This window comes from Diuraphis noxia, unplaced genomic scaffold, assembly GCF_037042655.1.
Source record: "Diuraphis noxia isolate RWA-SAM2 unplaced genomic scaffold, SU_Dnox_SAM2 contig0004, whole genome shotgun sequence".
NCBI lineage: Eukaryota > Metazoa > Arthropoda > Insecta > Hemiptera > Aphididae > Diuraphis > Diuraphis noxia.
Genome location: NW_028301714.1, coordinates 41,570,724 through 41,587,406, shown reverse-complemented (window position 1 = coordinate 41,587,406; position 16,683 = coordinate 41,570,724). Strand labels below are relative to the sequence as shown.

The window sequence follows — 16,683 nt, the reverse complement described above, 5'->3', positions numbered from 1 at the left end:
TTCGAGAGACAACCAGTAAATGTCCTAAAATATAATACACCATTCCTTTGAGGTAGTTGGTAGACAAATGGGCAAAGTATAAGTATAAATCATAATGGTAATTTATTAGCTTACTTCTCGTTGAGCCTGGGCTTGCCGTTGTCTTCCCTGGCAGTCAGTGGATACCCGTTGGCATCCCGGTAAAATGCAAACAGGCTCACGGAGAAACCTAACGCGTGCAATATTTCGTGTTTGACCGTGGACAGAAGGACCTCGAGCTCCTGCGGCTTGGTGCTGATGCTCTCCGGGCACAGGTTGGCGTGCCCGGCAATCGGCCGGTCCAGTGCCGACTCCTGTTGGCAATGGGCTGCGTATGCCACTGTCAGGCCCTTGTGGCACCGTTCCGTCTCCATTGCGCTTACGTAGAACACGAAGTCAGCTCCTTCGATGCCTACGCCTGATTTCGACGTTCCCGTGCCGCAGTCCATGCCCGACGCGTTGCACGTCTTACACGCCTAAATATATTGACATACTTAAGATATGGCAGGTTAAATAAAACAGATTTTTTTTTATTTATACACTTAACAAGCTATACAGGTTGATTCTCACTGGCATATTCTCAAATTTTTGAATTTCTTTAGTATAGGTACTTAAAGACAATTATTTAAAACAGGTCCTTTTAAAGAGCGTCCTGTGGGTTGATGAGTCTTAATTAAAATTAAACGAATCACTCTACGAAAAATTAGAGTTAGGGAAAATCGCACACAACACTCTGTGTAAAAATGCATACCTACAATGATATATTATAAAAATGATTTATACTGCTGGTTTTAATTACGTTAGTGATGCGGTTTTTAGAAAGATACGAGTAATCGACGGTATTTGATATTGTGAGAAGAGACCGAAGAACGGGAACATCAACAGGACATGGTGTGTAGAGCATTCTTGAGGTAGACTGCGAAAAGAAAAATGGAGATAAGGTGACTAGGTGAGACGCGTAACTCTCTAAATGTAAGTAGGTATATTTAAGGAACCGGCACTGTTGAAATAAAAATTATAGGTCAGTGTCAACCGGTTGAAAATATGTGCACCACAATAATGTGGATGCATCACTGAAGCAATATGTTAATGTATGGGCCCGATAAAACAAAATTGAGGAACACTGTCCCTATGCTTACCACCCTCCCAAAATTGTTCATACATTTAAACAAGATATAAAGAAAAAAGATTTTTTTTAAATAAATTTGATATGTTCAATATAGCGGGTAGAGTTTACAATTTTGTAATATATGCATTGTACTTTTCCATTTATTTAAAAACGACCGTCACAGATATTTTAAAAACACGTGCGTTAAATTATCATTGTTTTTAAATGATTATTGAATATTAATTTTGGACATAAATGCAGCTGTAGATTATAAAATATAGTAATACATTGAAGAAAAATATTTTTAATACTTTCAAAAATGTATTTTAAATTTGGTATGTTAAAGAAAATATGAAAAATAAATAAGTATATTATTGAAACGTGTGTATGGTCTCCTAAATGTTTTCCTCCAAGTGCACGTGTACCCCGTTTAAACTTGCATAAACCTGTCTATCAAATAACAGGAGATTATTTATTCTACAGATAAATGATAATAATACAATACATCAAAAAATTAAAATACACGATACAGCATGGTATAATATTATGTTCGAGTAAAGAGTTGCGCCACAAGTATTTTATACTATTATCATTCCATAATGATACGATAGTTTTCGAGTTCTGTATTCCAAGATCAACACAAGTTACAAGATTTACATAAAACCATTGAAGTTAGGTTAGGTACTTATTACTACTGTTTATTTAATGATACACGATATTAAAACTACTTATAAATAAAAAATGTAACTGTAAGACTTTAGTAGAACAACTACAGCATTAAAAATCACGTTTTAAAAATAAAATTATAACTTGGCTTCTAATATTTATTTAATTCTAATAGTTACGCAGTTTACCTCTAAATGATCTTCGGGAACTTGTACTTCACCACACATCGTTCGGTCTTCACAAGCGTTCTTGCAGTATGGATGAGGATCTCCTTTTCGATAAAAAACTTGATTGTTTACACATTTTCTGTAAAATAATTCGAGGTTGAAATATAAAAAATTCGTTACAGTACGCGTGACGAAACTGTGCTGGAGAATTTAGCACCCCCACTCATAATAACCTAAGTAGAATTATCAGAACTAATAAAGCCTTACTGGAAATTTAAGAAAAAACCCGGAACTGTGATGCAAAATCATTTTCCTAATTAATCACTGTATATAATAGACTTGAAATTTTTCCTAAATACGAAAATAAATATAAAAATTTTCAAGGCATTATATAATTTCAAAATATGTTTTATATATATTTGCTATTTATATAGACATTTAAAATGTTCGGCTTAGTTAAATTTTTCTTCTATTTATCTATGATAAGTGATAACACTTTGTTAATTAATATCTTGAAAAACTATTAAAATAGGTTCCTTATACGTTTTTCTTAGCACAGTAATCATAAAAAAAATGTCAAAAATAAATAAGCACGATTTTTTTTTAATAATAATTTTTTAAATTTTTACAGAATTACTAAGTAAAATTTTTATTTAAAAATTTGTATAATTTTCATTTTCAATAAGTAAGGATTGAATATTTTAATAAAGATTCCTCATAGATAATTTTAAAAAAATTTACTCAATGATGCGATACACGCTCTACTACAATAACTACTAAACAGCGCAACGAATTATCTGAATTTTCGAAGTGCAATTTCCAACAGTTTTGGGACATTGAATGTTGTTTAGAAATTATGCAAGATTATTTTTATTTGCACCATAATTATAAATGTTGAAAATTGAACCTTCGATTCATTTTAATTTCGTTTCTAATTTATTTCTGATTATCTTAGAATCACCGGTCATAGAAGATCTTCAACAAAATATCAATTATTTCTTATAATATAATTTCCTTTTGTTAATGCACGTCATTTATTTTAAATAGATTTTTCATATAATTACCGGTTGAGTCGAATAACGTTTTCGGTTTTGCGAACCATGAGTGCTTGTTCCCAAAAACGCACAGCTTCCGGTAGTATGGTATTCTGAAAAGAAAAGAAACAATGATTAACAAAATTCTGATTGCATTTTAAATGTGACAGTACCATAGAATAAAATCAATTAATCGGTTGGCTAATTATAGGGTTCTTAAGCCATTTAGTAGGTCGTGTAGTATATAATGTGAAACTGTTATCAATGTGATCCCCTTACAAGGCAATGGTGTTATCCAATAGCATTACCTACTCTTATTATTAGCTTTGGACGCTTTCTAATATCCAGTTAACCGACACGCGTTACTTATTGAAAATCGTTTCACATAATATTCTAATCTTGATAGAGTACATAAAATCACGAATTCCAAAGTTCAATATTTTGTTATTAATATATTCTTTATCTAAACAAACCCTATGAAAGTTTTGAAATTGGTAAATAATAAAATTATGTAATAGATTTTCGAATTCTTTCACAATTTTAGATTTTACATATAACACAAAAAATTGGTCTTAAATTATATTTTCGAAAACTTATTTGCAAGTAGGTACAGTAGTGATTCAATCACTCGTAATTGAATATAGATAGGACTTTCTAAAGGTATTTTGTTTTTGAAAATTTTCGCTTTTAGCCAATCTTATTCACTCATAATTTGTGATAAATCATAAATCATAACTTCTAAAATAAAATATAATATAATAATACAGTATAACTTTTGAGGCATATTACGAGTTACGACAAACCGAGCAAAGTATCTCTAAGTTTATATCACGTAGATAATATTATAAATACTAAAAAAATATATATACATATCAATATTCATAGTTAAAAAAAGAAAAAGACAAAAACAGAAAGGTGAGAGTTGCTGTCACACATTCGATAGTAATTCAAGTTTCATTATTGTATATAGATACTTCATTATTTTTAGATTTTCAAACAGCTTCAAGGACAATAGGGTAATTGATGTTTCGTAATACGGAAAAAAGTCCTTCGCGTTCGCGTATTCTCTATATTATATTACAACATAAATATGGAAAATAAACGAGGAAATATTGGTTCAATTATGACTGTATATTTCTTATTCGCCTTACATCATTATAAGTGTCATGTACCTGTAATAATTATATCAACCAAATTTTAAATCAAGAATTTCCATGACTATTTATCAAACTATTGTTTAACTATTTTACTAAATAACGAAACAAAATATTTTTATGTATGAAGAAAACGAAAGTAAATTATAATGTAGTATAGGTTATTACTTATTATCAGGTTATTGACTATTTAAAAGTTGAATGGCTAAATTTATAACTATTCTAAATTGAATTAGTTATATTATGTAACTAATACATTTATAATTTGTTACATTTAGTACGTTTAGTAATTCAATGATAATAATTTTCAAATAACATGGAAACATGGATCTTGTAGCGCAAAACAAAGGGTATGGTCATTGATTAAAATTATAAGTATTAATGATATGGTTTTTAAACTATTTGTAGGTACTTAATCGATATTCGTATTTTTAATTGCTATAATTATATATTTATATATTTTCTTGGAGTATAATATACTATGGTTAGGTTTTTAGCTTAGTAAAGTTATAATATCTATCAAAAATTTTCACAATAATATTAAAAATATGATCAAAGAATTTTCTTTGCATTTTAGGAAGATCGTTCATTTGGTAGGTGGTATGTACATCAATCTACATTCATGAAGAGACTGAAAAGTTTAGAATATAAAAACATATTTCCTTTTACCTGTACCTATTTATTATTTTCAGAAATAAAATATGTTACACAAACAGAATACTAATTTTAACTTGTTATATTTTACTCCTATAGAGCGTATTCTACTTATGAATCTTAGATTTATTTACCAAAGAAATGTTATATAAAAATTAACATTTATTCAAAAGATATCAACAGTGAAATTAAAAAAAAAAAATTTACAAATTAGCCATAAAATATAAATAAAATGTATTAATTACTATAGTTATTACTTACTACTTAGCAGTTATTACCATAGTGATAGTGATAGGCGATAGTAAAAAGGTATTAAGTTTTTATTTACAATGATTAAGGAATGTATTTTGATCATTCTCAACAATTATTTCTAGCCATTATAAAGATAGGTAATATATTCACTACTCAGATTTTAAAATAATCAACTATAAAATTTTTAATTTTTAAATGTGATAAAATACTTTTAAAATGTAACAAAAAGGTTTTCATAAGCATTTAAAAACATATATAATTTTTAACCAGTACCCACCTTTATGATTTAACGCTATACTTAGAATATAAAATGAAAATTTTAATAAAGTACGCCAGTAGAATAATATATTACAGGATGGATTTTTTTACTGCCGATTCAAAAATAAACAGTTGTAACATATCTACATATTTTTCGAATTTTCGATCAGAAATTATTATTACAAAACTAATTTGCTTTCAATTTCCAATATTTATGATAAGCCAGTAAAGCTGGCTATAGTATATATAGTATAAATAGTATATATATATATATATTAAGGATAGTATAGTATATATAATCAGTCATTGTTTAGTGTTTACCCATAAATCATAACAAAAATATTTAAGACATTTTATACCGTAAAACTCATTAGATCTTAAGATATAAGAACTGAACGAAGAGAAATAATTCTATACATCAATTTGAATAAACTTAAGTTCTTGGAAACCTCACAAAATGTTTAAGAAATATATTTTTGGTTTTAATAATCTATTTAAATAATAATGAATAATTTAATACCAAAACATGTAAAGAATACACTTTAGTGTCTTAGAAGGAAAAAATTTAATTATTAATAATTTGACCAAATGCTATTAAATGTTGGATAAAGTAATTTAGAAAGTGCCAGACGCAACTCAAATTCTTTCCGATAAAAACAAACAATTTACGGTATTGAACATTGAATTCAATACTTAGAAAAAATATTTTTTTGACACAAAACATAATGTTACAAAACTTCAAAATTATAAGCAGTTATTAATAGCAACATTTTATCTTTAATATTTTTATTATATGTAAATATTTAACAAAAAATAATAAAGAAACCATCAATTATTCATTTTTTAATTAAATTTTAGTAGAAGATTTAGTAGTATAGATTGCAAATAACATATATTTAAATTAATTAATTATAATAACAAATATTTATTTAAATTAAGTAAGAAAATTGAAAAGCTGACAATTGAAAGGTTGTCAAATGGCATTCTTAAAAAAAAAATTATTTTATTATTAAAGATATCATTTTTCCATTAAAACGTTTCAGCAGCAAAATTATTTTTTTAATTGATTGGAAAGAAGTTTTTATTTCATTATTTGTTTGTGTTTCTTTATTATATTTCAATACTAAATGTTCAATATTATGATAGAATTGAAAAAAGTGCAATTATTGATATCTATAAGTAATAAAAATAAAAATAAATATATTAATAAGACTAAAAGGAAGATTTTAATCTTTAATTATTATTTTTCAAATAATCAAATTATATACCTATGTCCTATACATACCAAAAAAAAAAAAAAAAAGAAAAGAATATCTCATATAAATTACTAATATCAGTAAGAAAACATGAAATGATATTGAAATATTAAATGTATTTCTATTGTGATTAGTTTAATTAGTTTATGGTTTGATAATATTTAAAAAACATTATATTTTAATGACTGTTTAAAATCTAACTAATATATAAATGTTTATGTCTAATCCCAAAATATTTAAATATGGTTGGTTGAAACTATGGCACCAAACATTTTCTTGAAGTACTGTGAATTGGTAAAGTCGTCTATAATCAATTACAAAAATAACATTTTTTTATTTAATACGAAATATACAACTATACAATTAAGCACAACTAGTATTAGTAATGAGGAGGTTTACATAACATGAAAAATATGGCACGATGTAGGAGGTCTCCCAATGAAACTACATACTTTGATTAATGGAGAAGGTCTCTAACTCATTTTCGTTTGAGTCTTCGTGTGGAGTTTTCCGGAATGTGATGATGTGTAGAAAGATAGTTAATGTTGAGGTTACTATGGGAGCTAAATTTTTTGTGAAGTTTTTGGTAAGCGATTTTAGTGACTTGGTTTACGTAGTTTATTTTCAGATCTGAGTGTAGGGTTTTATTAATAACATACCAGGGGGATTTGGTAATAGTGCGAAGGCAGATGGATTGGAATGATTGAATTTTTGAATGTTACTTGGAAAGGAATTACCCCAAATTTGTATACCATAATACCAAAGGGAAAATATCGACATTTTGTAAATAAGGATTTTGATTTTCAAGTTTAATTTTGATCGTTAGAGAGGATGTAGTAAATGTAATATGGAGTTAAGTTTTTTTCTTGTGTCGAATATGTGGTCTTTTCAAGTTAATCGTTTGTCGAAAATGATCGATAAGTATTTAACTTGATTGGTTTGAGGTAATAATTGGTTGCAAAGTTTGACTGGTGGACAGCTGTTTGGGCGAAGGGAGAAAGTAATGTGACTAGATTTGTTTTTGTATTAATTTTTATTTTCCATAGTGTGAACCAATTTTCGAGTATGTTGAAGTGGTGTTGAAGTTTAAAGCTTGTTATTGTGGAATCGGAATTGGAGACTAAGATACAAGTGTCGTCGGCAAAATTATTGAGAATGGTAAAAGAGGATGTAGGTATATCTGCAGTGTATATTAGATATAAAAGAGGAGAAAGGTCGCTGCCTTGAGGTACACCGGTTAAAATAACATTTATTTACACAAAGTATATAGATACAAACTTAAACGCCAATTAAAAGCTAATATTTATTAGACTGTTATTTAGTAAAAATATTAAGTTAAAAAATTAATAAAAAGGTGGGTCATGCTTAAAGTGACCATATATTTTTTTAATCAAAACGGGACAAAAAAAAAAAAAATCATAATTATTTGTTACAAATAAATATTTTTAATTTAATAATATTATTAGCAAATTTCTGTGGTACTTACAATGTTTTTAAAGCACAAAAAAATTAAATTAACTTATTACACTTCCTAGGTAATTTTATTATTATTAACAAAATGTTTTCGTGTAATAATTACAAAATTAAATACTTGTATATTTTTCGTTTGAACAAATTTGTTGTAGTAAATCTGGCGATGACTTCAGGAACGAGTAAAATTCTGTACAAGACATTTTAAAGTTAACTTTTGTTAGTAACATTGCTTTTAAACTTGACACTTGTAGCTGTGTTTTTTCGGCCGTCCATAAATTGTTCATTAATGAAAAAATTCGTTCGACTGGTGCATTTGTAGCAGGCATGCAAAGAACATACTCAACAATTTTTTGAAAAATGGTGTGGTTTAAATTGTTGTCTCGGAAGTACTGAAACACTTCTATCCAACGATGCTCCGCATATTTATTCGCGGTTATCTTATCTAGATGCCATTCACGGTCAATAACGTCAAACACACACCACACACGCACACATAAGAAATAAGATATAATAAAAACGATATTTCGTCAACGAACATTTATTTTCATTATTTTTTTTGTCTACTTTTTGAAAACGGGACATTTTAGTGTCCCCAAGATTTCCCAGGGGACAACGGGACACAGATTTAAAAAACGGGACTGTCCCGTTCAAAACGGGACGTATGGTCACCTTAGTCATGCTCTGATGTTATAAATGATAAAATCATTGTATATGAATAACAATTCGAAATAATATATTGTACGATATATAGTTGTGGAAAACATTTTTCTAAATTCTTTTTCATACAAGAAAATATACTAGAGTAGAAATTCGAATCATCATAACTTCCGTAAAAGGTGATTACCGATGAAAAAAAGCTCACATTATTGTAAAATCAATATAATAATCAATGTCATCACTCAGCTCAAAATGTAAAATTATCTAATAATATACAATTATAAAAGTAGTTAAAATAATTTATTATTTATTACCCAACAACTAATTTGATACTCGTAAAAATATTGTTAACGTTAAGTTGTATAACATAGAGTGGCTTGCACCAAAGTTAGGTAAGACAGACGAATGCCCACTTGTTTAACCTACCCACTGAATAACGCCCAGTCGTTCCATCCTGTTACATATTTTTTTAAATATTTAATTGTATTTGTTATAACCTATATATATATATCATAGGTACCTATGTATAATATAAATATATTATATATTATATAGGTTTTAGTTTTAACAGAAAAAATGTATTAATTAAATTGTATTTTCTTTTTTTGATACAATTATTGAATTATACACACAATTCATTCATATATATATATTACATAATTGAATAAACAAAAATATATCAATAAGTAAATTTAATGTGAAATGAATAATTTATAATGTAACATTATAATAGAGTAGTTATTTCTATCTTTTATTTATAGTTTTAGTTTTTACGCTCACGGCTCTATATAAAAAAGACGAGCAGTAACTTTCTCATATTTAAATTATTGAAAATATTATTATTATGCAACAATTTTTCTTGTAATTAACTTATATACTCAAAATAGTTACTTTGTTAACTACACTTAATGTGTAATTAATCATGCAATTAACTTTAATACAATATTTTATTTTAATAAAAATCACTTGTCATTATATCTTATTACTATAAAATATACAAACTATAAGAACATATTTATAATTTTTAAATTACAATACTTTATTTTAATGAGTTTTTTAGAGACAGATTAAAATTTGAAACATATATTTTGGTTAGTACATTTTAAACTAGGAAAAAAGTTAAATGAATTAGAATTTGATTATTTAATACAGATAACAATTATTAAGAGTATTTAATTTTGTTTAAATATTTTTTTTTCAAATCTCGACTTGAAAAACTGACAGTATTCTCTGTTTTCAATTTTTTTTTTTTTTTTTTTTGTTATTTAAATAATTAAAAATCAACTGTCATCTTTAATTTTTAGACTGTTATTCGTTAATTTAATTCATTATCTGTCATTAATACTTCTTCATTTTATTATTAAAATTACACCACCATAAAATTTTTAAATATGCAATATAATAATATAGATATGACTATGTGAATGCGAATAAGTTGAATCTCACTAAATTCCATAAAAAATATTTCTTGAAATGTAATGAATAACTTTTAATAATAATAAAAATGTAGTATATAGCATATTTATAAATTATAATAAAGGTCGTTAGTGAATGTCGGCATACTATGCGTTTTCTCTCTACTGATTTAAGAGCGTTTTACCAAGAAAATCTTTGTAAAACAGAACCAATTTTGTTTTGTTAGCATTAAAATTAGAAAGGAATAACCTTTTATACAAATTATTAGTAAAAATATTATCCAGCGTATCTTATTAGTTTTTAATGATATTTAAATTTAAAGTGAATCATGCTCATTTTAAAATAGACATATTTCCCAGGTGTTAATATTATTTTTAAAATTAAATACTTATGTAATTTTATGAGGTGCCTTAGTCTAAGTGCTTAGATAATATTTTTACCTTTGAGTTTGATGTTAAGTCAATTCATTCTAATATTAAAAATAGTTGCAAAATTGAGCTCAATGTTTCAGAGCGTGGGCCAGAAAGAGAAAACTAATGTACGCTTAACAGTACTACGTACAATACTTAGTAGTAATATTAACAATATTTAAGATTCTGAGCGAAACGATGAATGTATTAAATTTACAATGTTGTGTGTTTTTTTTTTGTGTACACGATGAGTTGTTGAAATAATGCTTCGATTTTAAATTTCAGTAGCTTTTCCGGTTGGAAAGTGAATCTATTTGTTACGTTGGGGAGGTCGAATTTGAGTTTCGCACTAAATTTCAACAGCACCGGGAAAAACAAAAACAATTTTAATATTGGTACAACTCTAAAACAAATTACCACGTAGACACATGAAATTTCCACTGATTCTTTATACTAGCATTTTCTATACTTGATAACATTTTCAAAATATTTTAAAAAAATTTAAGTTATTTATAAATAATTGAATTTTTTGATCTTTTTAGTTTTTTTTTTTTTTTTTAAATGACAATAAAATTGTATTCGTCAGATAAAAAAGCTTCAAAATTTAAAACAAGGCTCCTAATATATATTGTTACGATAGTAACAAATAAGCATTTAAAGTTCAAATTTTGACAAAATAAGTAAAATCACGAAAATTTGCAATTTATTTTGGGTAGGAAATTCATAAGAATTTGTCTTTTTAAATCTAAGATTTGAAATACAAGATTGTTCATGAGTTTGTCTACTTTTATCAAATAAAAAATGTTATCAGAAATTTTCCATAAGTTGATATGATAGCAGTTGAAAAATTTTAAAAATGCATAGGCAGGTTTTTTTATAGCCATTTAAAGTTCAAATTTTGACAAAAATTATTTAATTGAAAATTTACAAATTCTTTTGTTGTTAAAAATGTACAAAACTTTTAACTTTTATAGATAAGATAATTTAAAAAAGATTCCATGTAAGCAGTCGATTCTGCCGCAAAAAAATCTATAAACTACACTAACACAGTTTTATTAATAATTATTTCAAGTTCAAATTTAGATAAAATTACATATTAAATAACCAAGAAAGCAATTGTAGTTATATTATTGTAATTTATAAATATTATTCGTGGGTACTTAAAATTTCAAGAGAATACTTTATATTTTAATTGTAATAGTTTATGTCGTTAATGACTTATATTAATACTTTATAATAAATTGTATATAGGTACCTACTATGAATGACTGAGTGCATAATGATCTGGTTTGTTTTATTTGGAATTTATTTTATGAGTACCTACATATATATTTTTTTTTTAGATTCTAAACGAAGCGAGGAATGTATTGGTTTTACAATGATGTTTATTTATTTTTCTTTTTCTTTTTTATTCAGTAAACACTTTTTCTCTCACTAAACTTCCTCAAAAATATCAATAGTGTAGCATATTTTCTGAAAAGGTAATATTCTTGAACTAGTACTTAAGAGGGCATTTTTCGATTTTCGAAACGGTACTCGAAATAAAAGCGGTTAAAAGAGAAAAAACGAACGATTTCACAATTTTATAATATTAAATAATTACGGAACGCGTTTTTTTTTTTTTTTTTTTTGAAATTATAATAATATAATAAATATAGTATTATAATATATCCTAGAACCTAGATTGATAAACCATATCCACTCAGAATCATTTTTCGTATACAATGATACAACATTATTGAATTCAAATTTAATACCATCCATTACAGTAGGTAACCCACTTGTAACTTACTGTACTGCAGAGCGATATCCACTATTACTTATCAGCTTTTTTGAAATAATATTAATATAATTAATATAGTTTAAAACTATAAAATATCCTAGACTGACAAACCGTCTACGCTCAGAATCGTATTTCGTATATATATATATATTGTATACAATGAAAAAAAAACATTGAATTCAAATTTAATATCATCCATTAAAATAATCCACTTGCATGTATTTACTGTACAACAGAGTGACATCTACTAACCCGCTTTTTTTTATTATTATTTAAACCTCAACAAATAAGGTTATTGGCTAACATTAACATTAATAAAGATACATTGATACATTATATAAGGTTGTAGAGTTTAGTTCTTTGTATAAATGTTATGATGATGCTGTAGTTTTCAAGACTGGGTCCAAGTGCTTCATATAGATGATCCAGAATGTTTGAGAGATGATCTGGCATCGGCGTAGTTGCAGTAGTGTAAAATGATGTGTTTAACGGTAAAACCTTTACCACAGGGATCTTCACGTTTCATGGGAAAGCTCTTACTCGCTTTTTTAGATTTTTTAGATTTTATATATTGATTTATGTAGTATAAAATAAAAACTATGAAATAACGTGTTGCTTATTGGTATAATTAAAATTGCATTATTAAAACCACCAAGTCGTATGATATATATTTTTTTTATTATGGGATAGCCCTTTGAAATGAAAAACATAATTATATAATTATCATTTATATTAGGTATATAATATCATTTTTATACGTCATACAAGTTAATTTATTTTAAATTTTAATGAATAAAATAAATTTATATAGTACCTAATCCAATACTCATGCAGTTACATTTACGTGTAGTTTAGACCCTAGTAATATCTTAAACAATAAAAGCAAAAAGTAATTGGTGATCTTTATGGTCAAACTATTGTTTATGAAATCAGATAAATAACGATTTAAAACTAAAACGTATAAGCGTATATTAGCTATTATGCTAATTAAAAATAATTCAGTTAGCCTGGCAGCAGTTTAATACCGGTCATACTACGAAATACTTCCGTTGAACATGACGCCTCCATTATATTTCATATTTAGGTAGGTACACGTCATTATCGATTCCACCCACAAGTAATGAAGTTTCTCATTAGACCGTTGTATAATCATGACTAGAGACATACTACAATAAGTATTTAAATAATAAGCCCATGCGCGGAGAACCAGTACAGTGTCTCAAAAGATTCGTGATCTAGTTCCGCGATTGTATTTGTGTATTGGCTTCGCGAATACTTCCGGGCTAACTCTCCGGAAACCAACTGTCGGTGTTTATCGAAAGCGTCAACAATAGCTCCAGGCGAATACGTAATTATTACAATACTCTGGGTGTGTATATTTTATATGAATATGCCAACGCAATTCCCTAATATAAATTTCTTTGAACGGGAATATTTATAATTTATGATATTAATTAAATGCATAAATATATTTTTTTTCGTGAACATGTCTGTTAAAAGTTACCAACAGTTATTCAGGAACGAATCGAAATGTATATGCGTTTGATTTAAATATCTAAGTACTAAACACTAAAGAGTGGATTTATCTCATTCATATTTTGGTTACTCCTTTCAACCAAGAGTATGTTAAATATATTGTAATTATTTGATATAATGATGTAAAATTCTGCAGAAATATCTAATACTATGATATATGATTATAGATATAAATATATAACATATCCATTAAATTAAATTTTTCTAGACATTTAATATATACAGAACCATTACCCACTTGCCCAATTTCTAACCGATATAAAAATAATATGTCGGACGTCTATAAATAGCTTTAAAAAAAGTCAAAATATTTTAAAACTTATATCATGTGTAGAAATTGCAATTACAAACATTTGGCGAAAATCAAAAGTATCAACAGTTATTCGTTTTTTATTATAACCGAATTAGAAAATCGATTTTGTTGAAAGCTAGAGTAGCGTAAAAATTCACGTTTTCCTTAAAATTTATATTTTTTCTCCCTAATTATTTTGAAAATTACTGCGAATTTTTAATTTCTATCTCCTTAGCATGCCATCTATAGATTTATTTTTCAAAAAGAAAGAAAAGATATTGAAGTTGAATATCGAAGCATGTTTTCTAGTTTTAATCGTCAACACATAAAAAAATAAAACATATTGTAAAATCAATACATGCACAGCTTTGCACATAATCTTAAATATTAAATATAATTAACAACGTACCACGCACTTTTACATATTATACTACGTATGCGAATCTCTTATGTAAAAAACAACACTATTTTTATTTGTGAGTTAATACACAATTCAGTATCTAAGAAGTTGTTATAGTTAATAAAAACATTGATAATTTTAACTTTCCCATTCCTTTCAAATAAAAATAAGTTTTTCCTGGTTACGGCCTTGGTTTTAGATATTATATATTATATCAATTAATACATATACATCTTACGTACATCATTGATTTATAGGTATTTATATATCTGTATATCTCACTTAAATGAAGTATTGGGATTGATTTAAAATTTTGATAAATACAAGATTAATTTTTAATAACGTTTAATTAATTTTTTAATACATTTGTTTGGTGCATAAAATAATACACTAATATATTATTTATTTTATATATATATAAAAAAAAAAACGAATATTTAAAATTTGTTTACAATATGAATGCAATAAATTATAATATATAGGTATAACATTAAGGCGATCCCAAACATTTTGAGTGAAAGGCTACAGTCCACTTAAATAACTTCAAAAATTTGAATTTACTACTTAATAATAAACAATTAATTTAATCAAAGAACGTATTTTAGGAAGCAAATAACTAAAACTAAAAATTTACTGTTTGAAATAGCATACTACTACATTATAACCTAATCATTAGAGTATTAGACAAAGCAATTATTTTTATTTTCCAACTAACTATACTTAAATTCAAATTTGTAATTGTATAAAAATTATCAATTACAATGTTAGATAATTGAAAAGCCATAGTAAGTCAAGTTAATTTTGTAATAAAAACATGTAACGTTAATTTCACTTTAAACACCTCTGATTGTGATGTAATGGGTCAAAAGGGCTTTCGTTACTGGACATAACTTGGAGAAAGGATTTTGATAATGGCCAACATATATAGATAGCATCACTTATAAATTCATGGACATTGGACATATTATAATGTGCCTCTCACAAACTTTAAACATTAATATTATTAACAACTATTTCTAAATTAAATTTATTAAGTGATATATATATTCATTATTTCTTTCATAATCTATTAGATTAGGTATAAATAATTACATAAAAAGACATTTTGTATAGTTCCTAAAGTTAGATCTACCTTCATACCGTAGGAATAAACAATAACAGGTAGTGGTAGATATAGGTATCTACATAAAATTATGCGTGAATCAACAAATTGAATTGGTTATGAATTATTTATGGAAAGATAAAAAAAAGACTATCATAATATTACAGAAATAATTTAATTAATTAATTCAACAAGTTTATAAAATATTTTTTTTCATACTTAAATAAATAATTTATTATAGTTATATATTATAAGAACAAATTAAGAAGATAACCATCATATTATGATTACATTTAATAAGTTTTAAAATTGTTTTCTATTAATCCAAAAATCTATTAAATCATACGATGAACAATCTATGAACATTGATTTACAATGTTTAATTTTAGATTCTGAGCGGAGCGATGAATGTATTGATTTTACCATGATGTGTGTTTTTTTTTTTTTTTTTTTTTTGTGTCTGTCATCACGTTTTGGGGCAGTAAAAATGCTTCGATTTTTGACTTCAGTACCTCGTTCGATCAGAAAGTGAATCTAGTTGGTACTTTGGGGTCAAAAGTAAAAAATTCTTAATACTTTTCTAAATAATTGAGAAAAACAAACTAAAAATTAAGGGAAAAACGGGAAATTTTACGCACACTCATTTTTCAACAAAATCGATTTTGGTTTTTGATGTAACTTTAAAACAAATGACCATAGATACATGACATTTTCACCTAATGTTTATATAAGTATATTCTATCCACCATGCAATTTTCAAAAAATTTCGACTTAAGTTGAACTATTCATAGGCATTTCAAATTTTCGATCATTATTAGTTTTTTTTAAATTAATATCGATAAAAATTTATTTGTTAGGCAGAAAAGCTTGAAAATTTAATACAAGGCTCTTAACATATTGTTACAATAGCAGTTGAAAAATAAAAGAAATTCATAGTCACAATTTTTTTTTATAAGCATTTAAAGTTCAAATTTTGACTAAATACGTAAAAATTACGGCAATGTTCAAATTATCTTAGATAGAAATTCAAAAAAGTTTTTCTTTTTA

At 26.1% G+C, this 16,683-nt stretch overlaps 1 protein-coding gene across 1 annotated transcript in view; it reads right to left on the bottom strand.

Annotated features, from left to right (window-relative positions):
- Invadolysin (leishmanolysin-like peptidase, invadolysin) overlaps window positions 1-16,683 on the bottom strand; it is a 78,571-nt gene that overhangs the window by 19,424 nt on the left and 42,464 nt on the right. The window contains exons 4-6 of the mRNA XM_015516405.2: window positions 3,024-3,106; window positions 1,981-2,098; window positions 115-494 (exon numbers count right to left, since the gene is read on the bottom strand). Coding sequence (XP_015371891.1) covers window positions 115-494; window positions 1,981-2,098; window positions 3,024-3,106 — 581 coding nt within the window. The remainder of the gene's footprint in view (window positions 1-114; window positions 495-1,980; window positions 2,099-3,023; window positions 3,107-16,683) is intronic.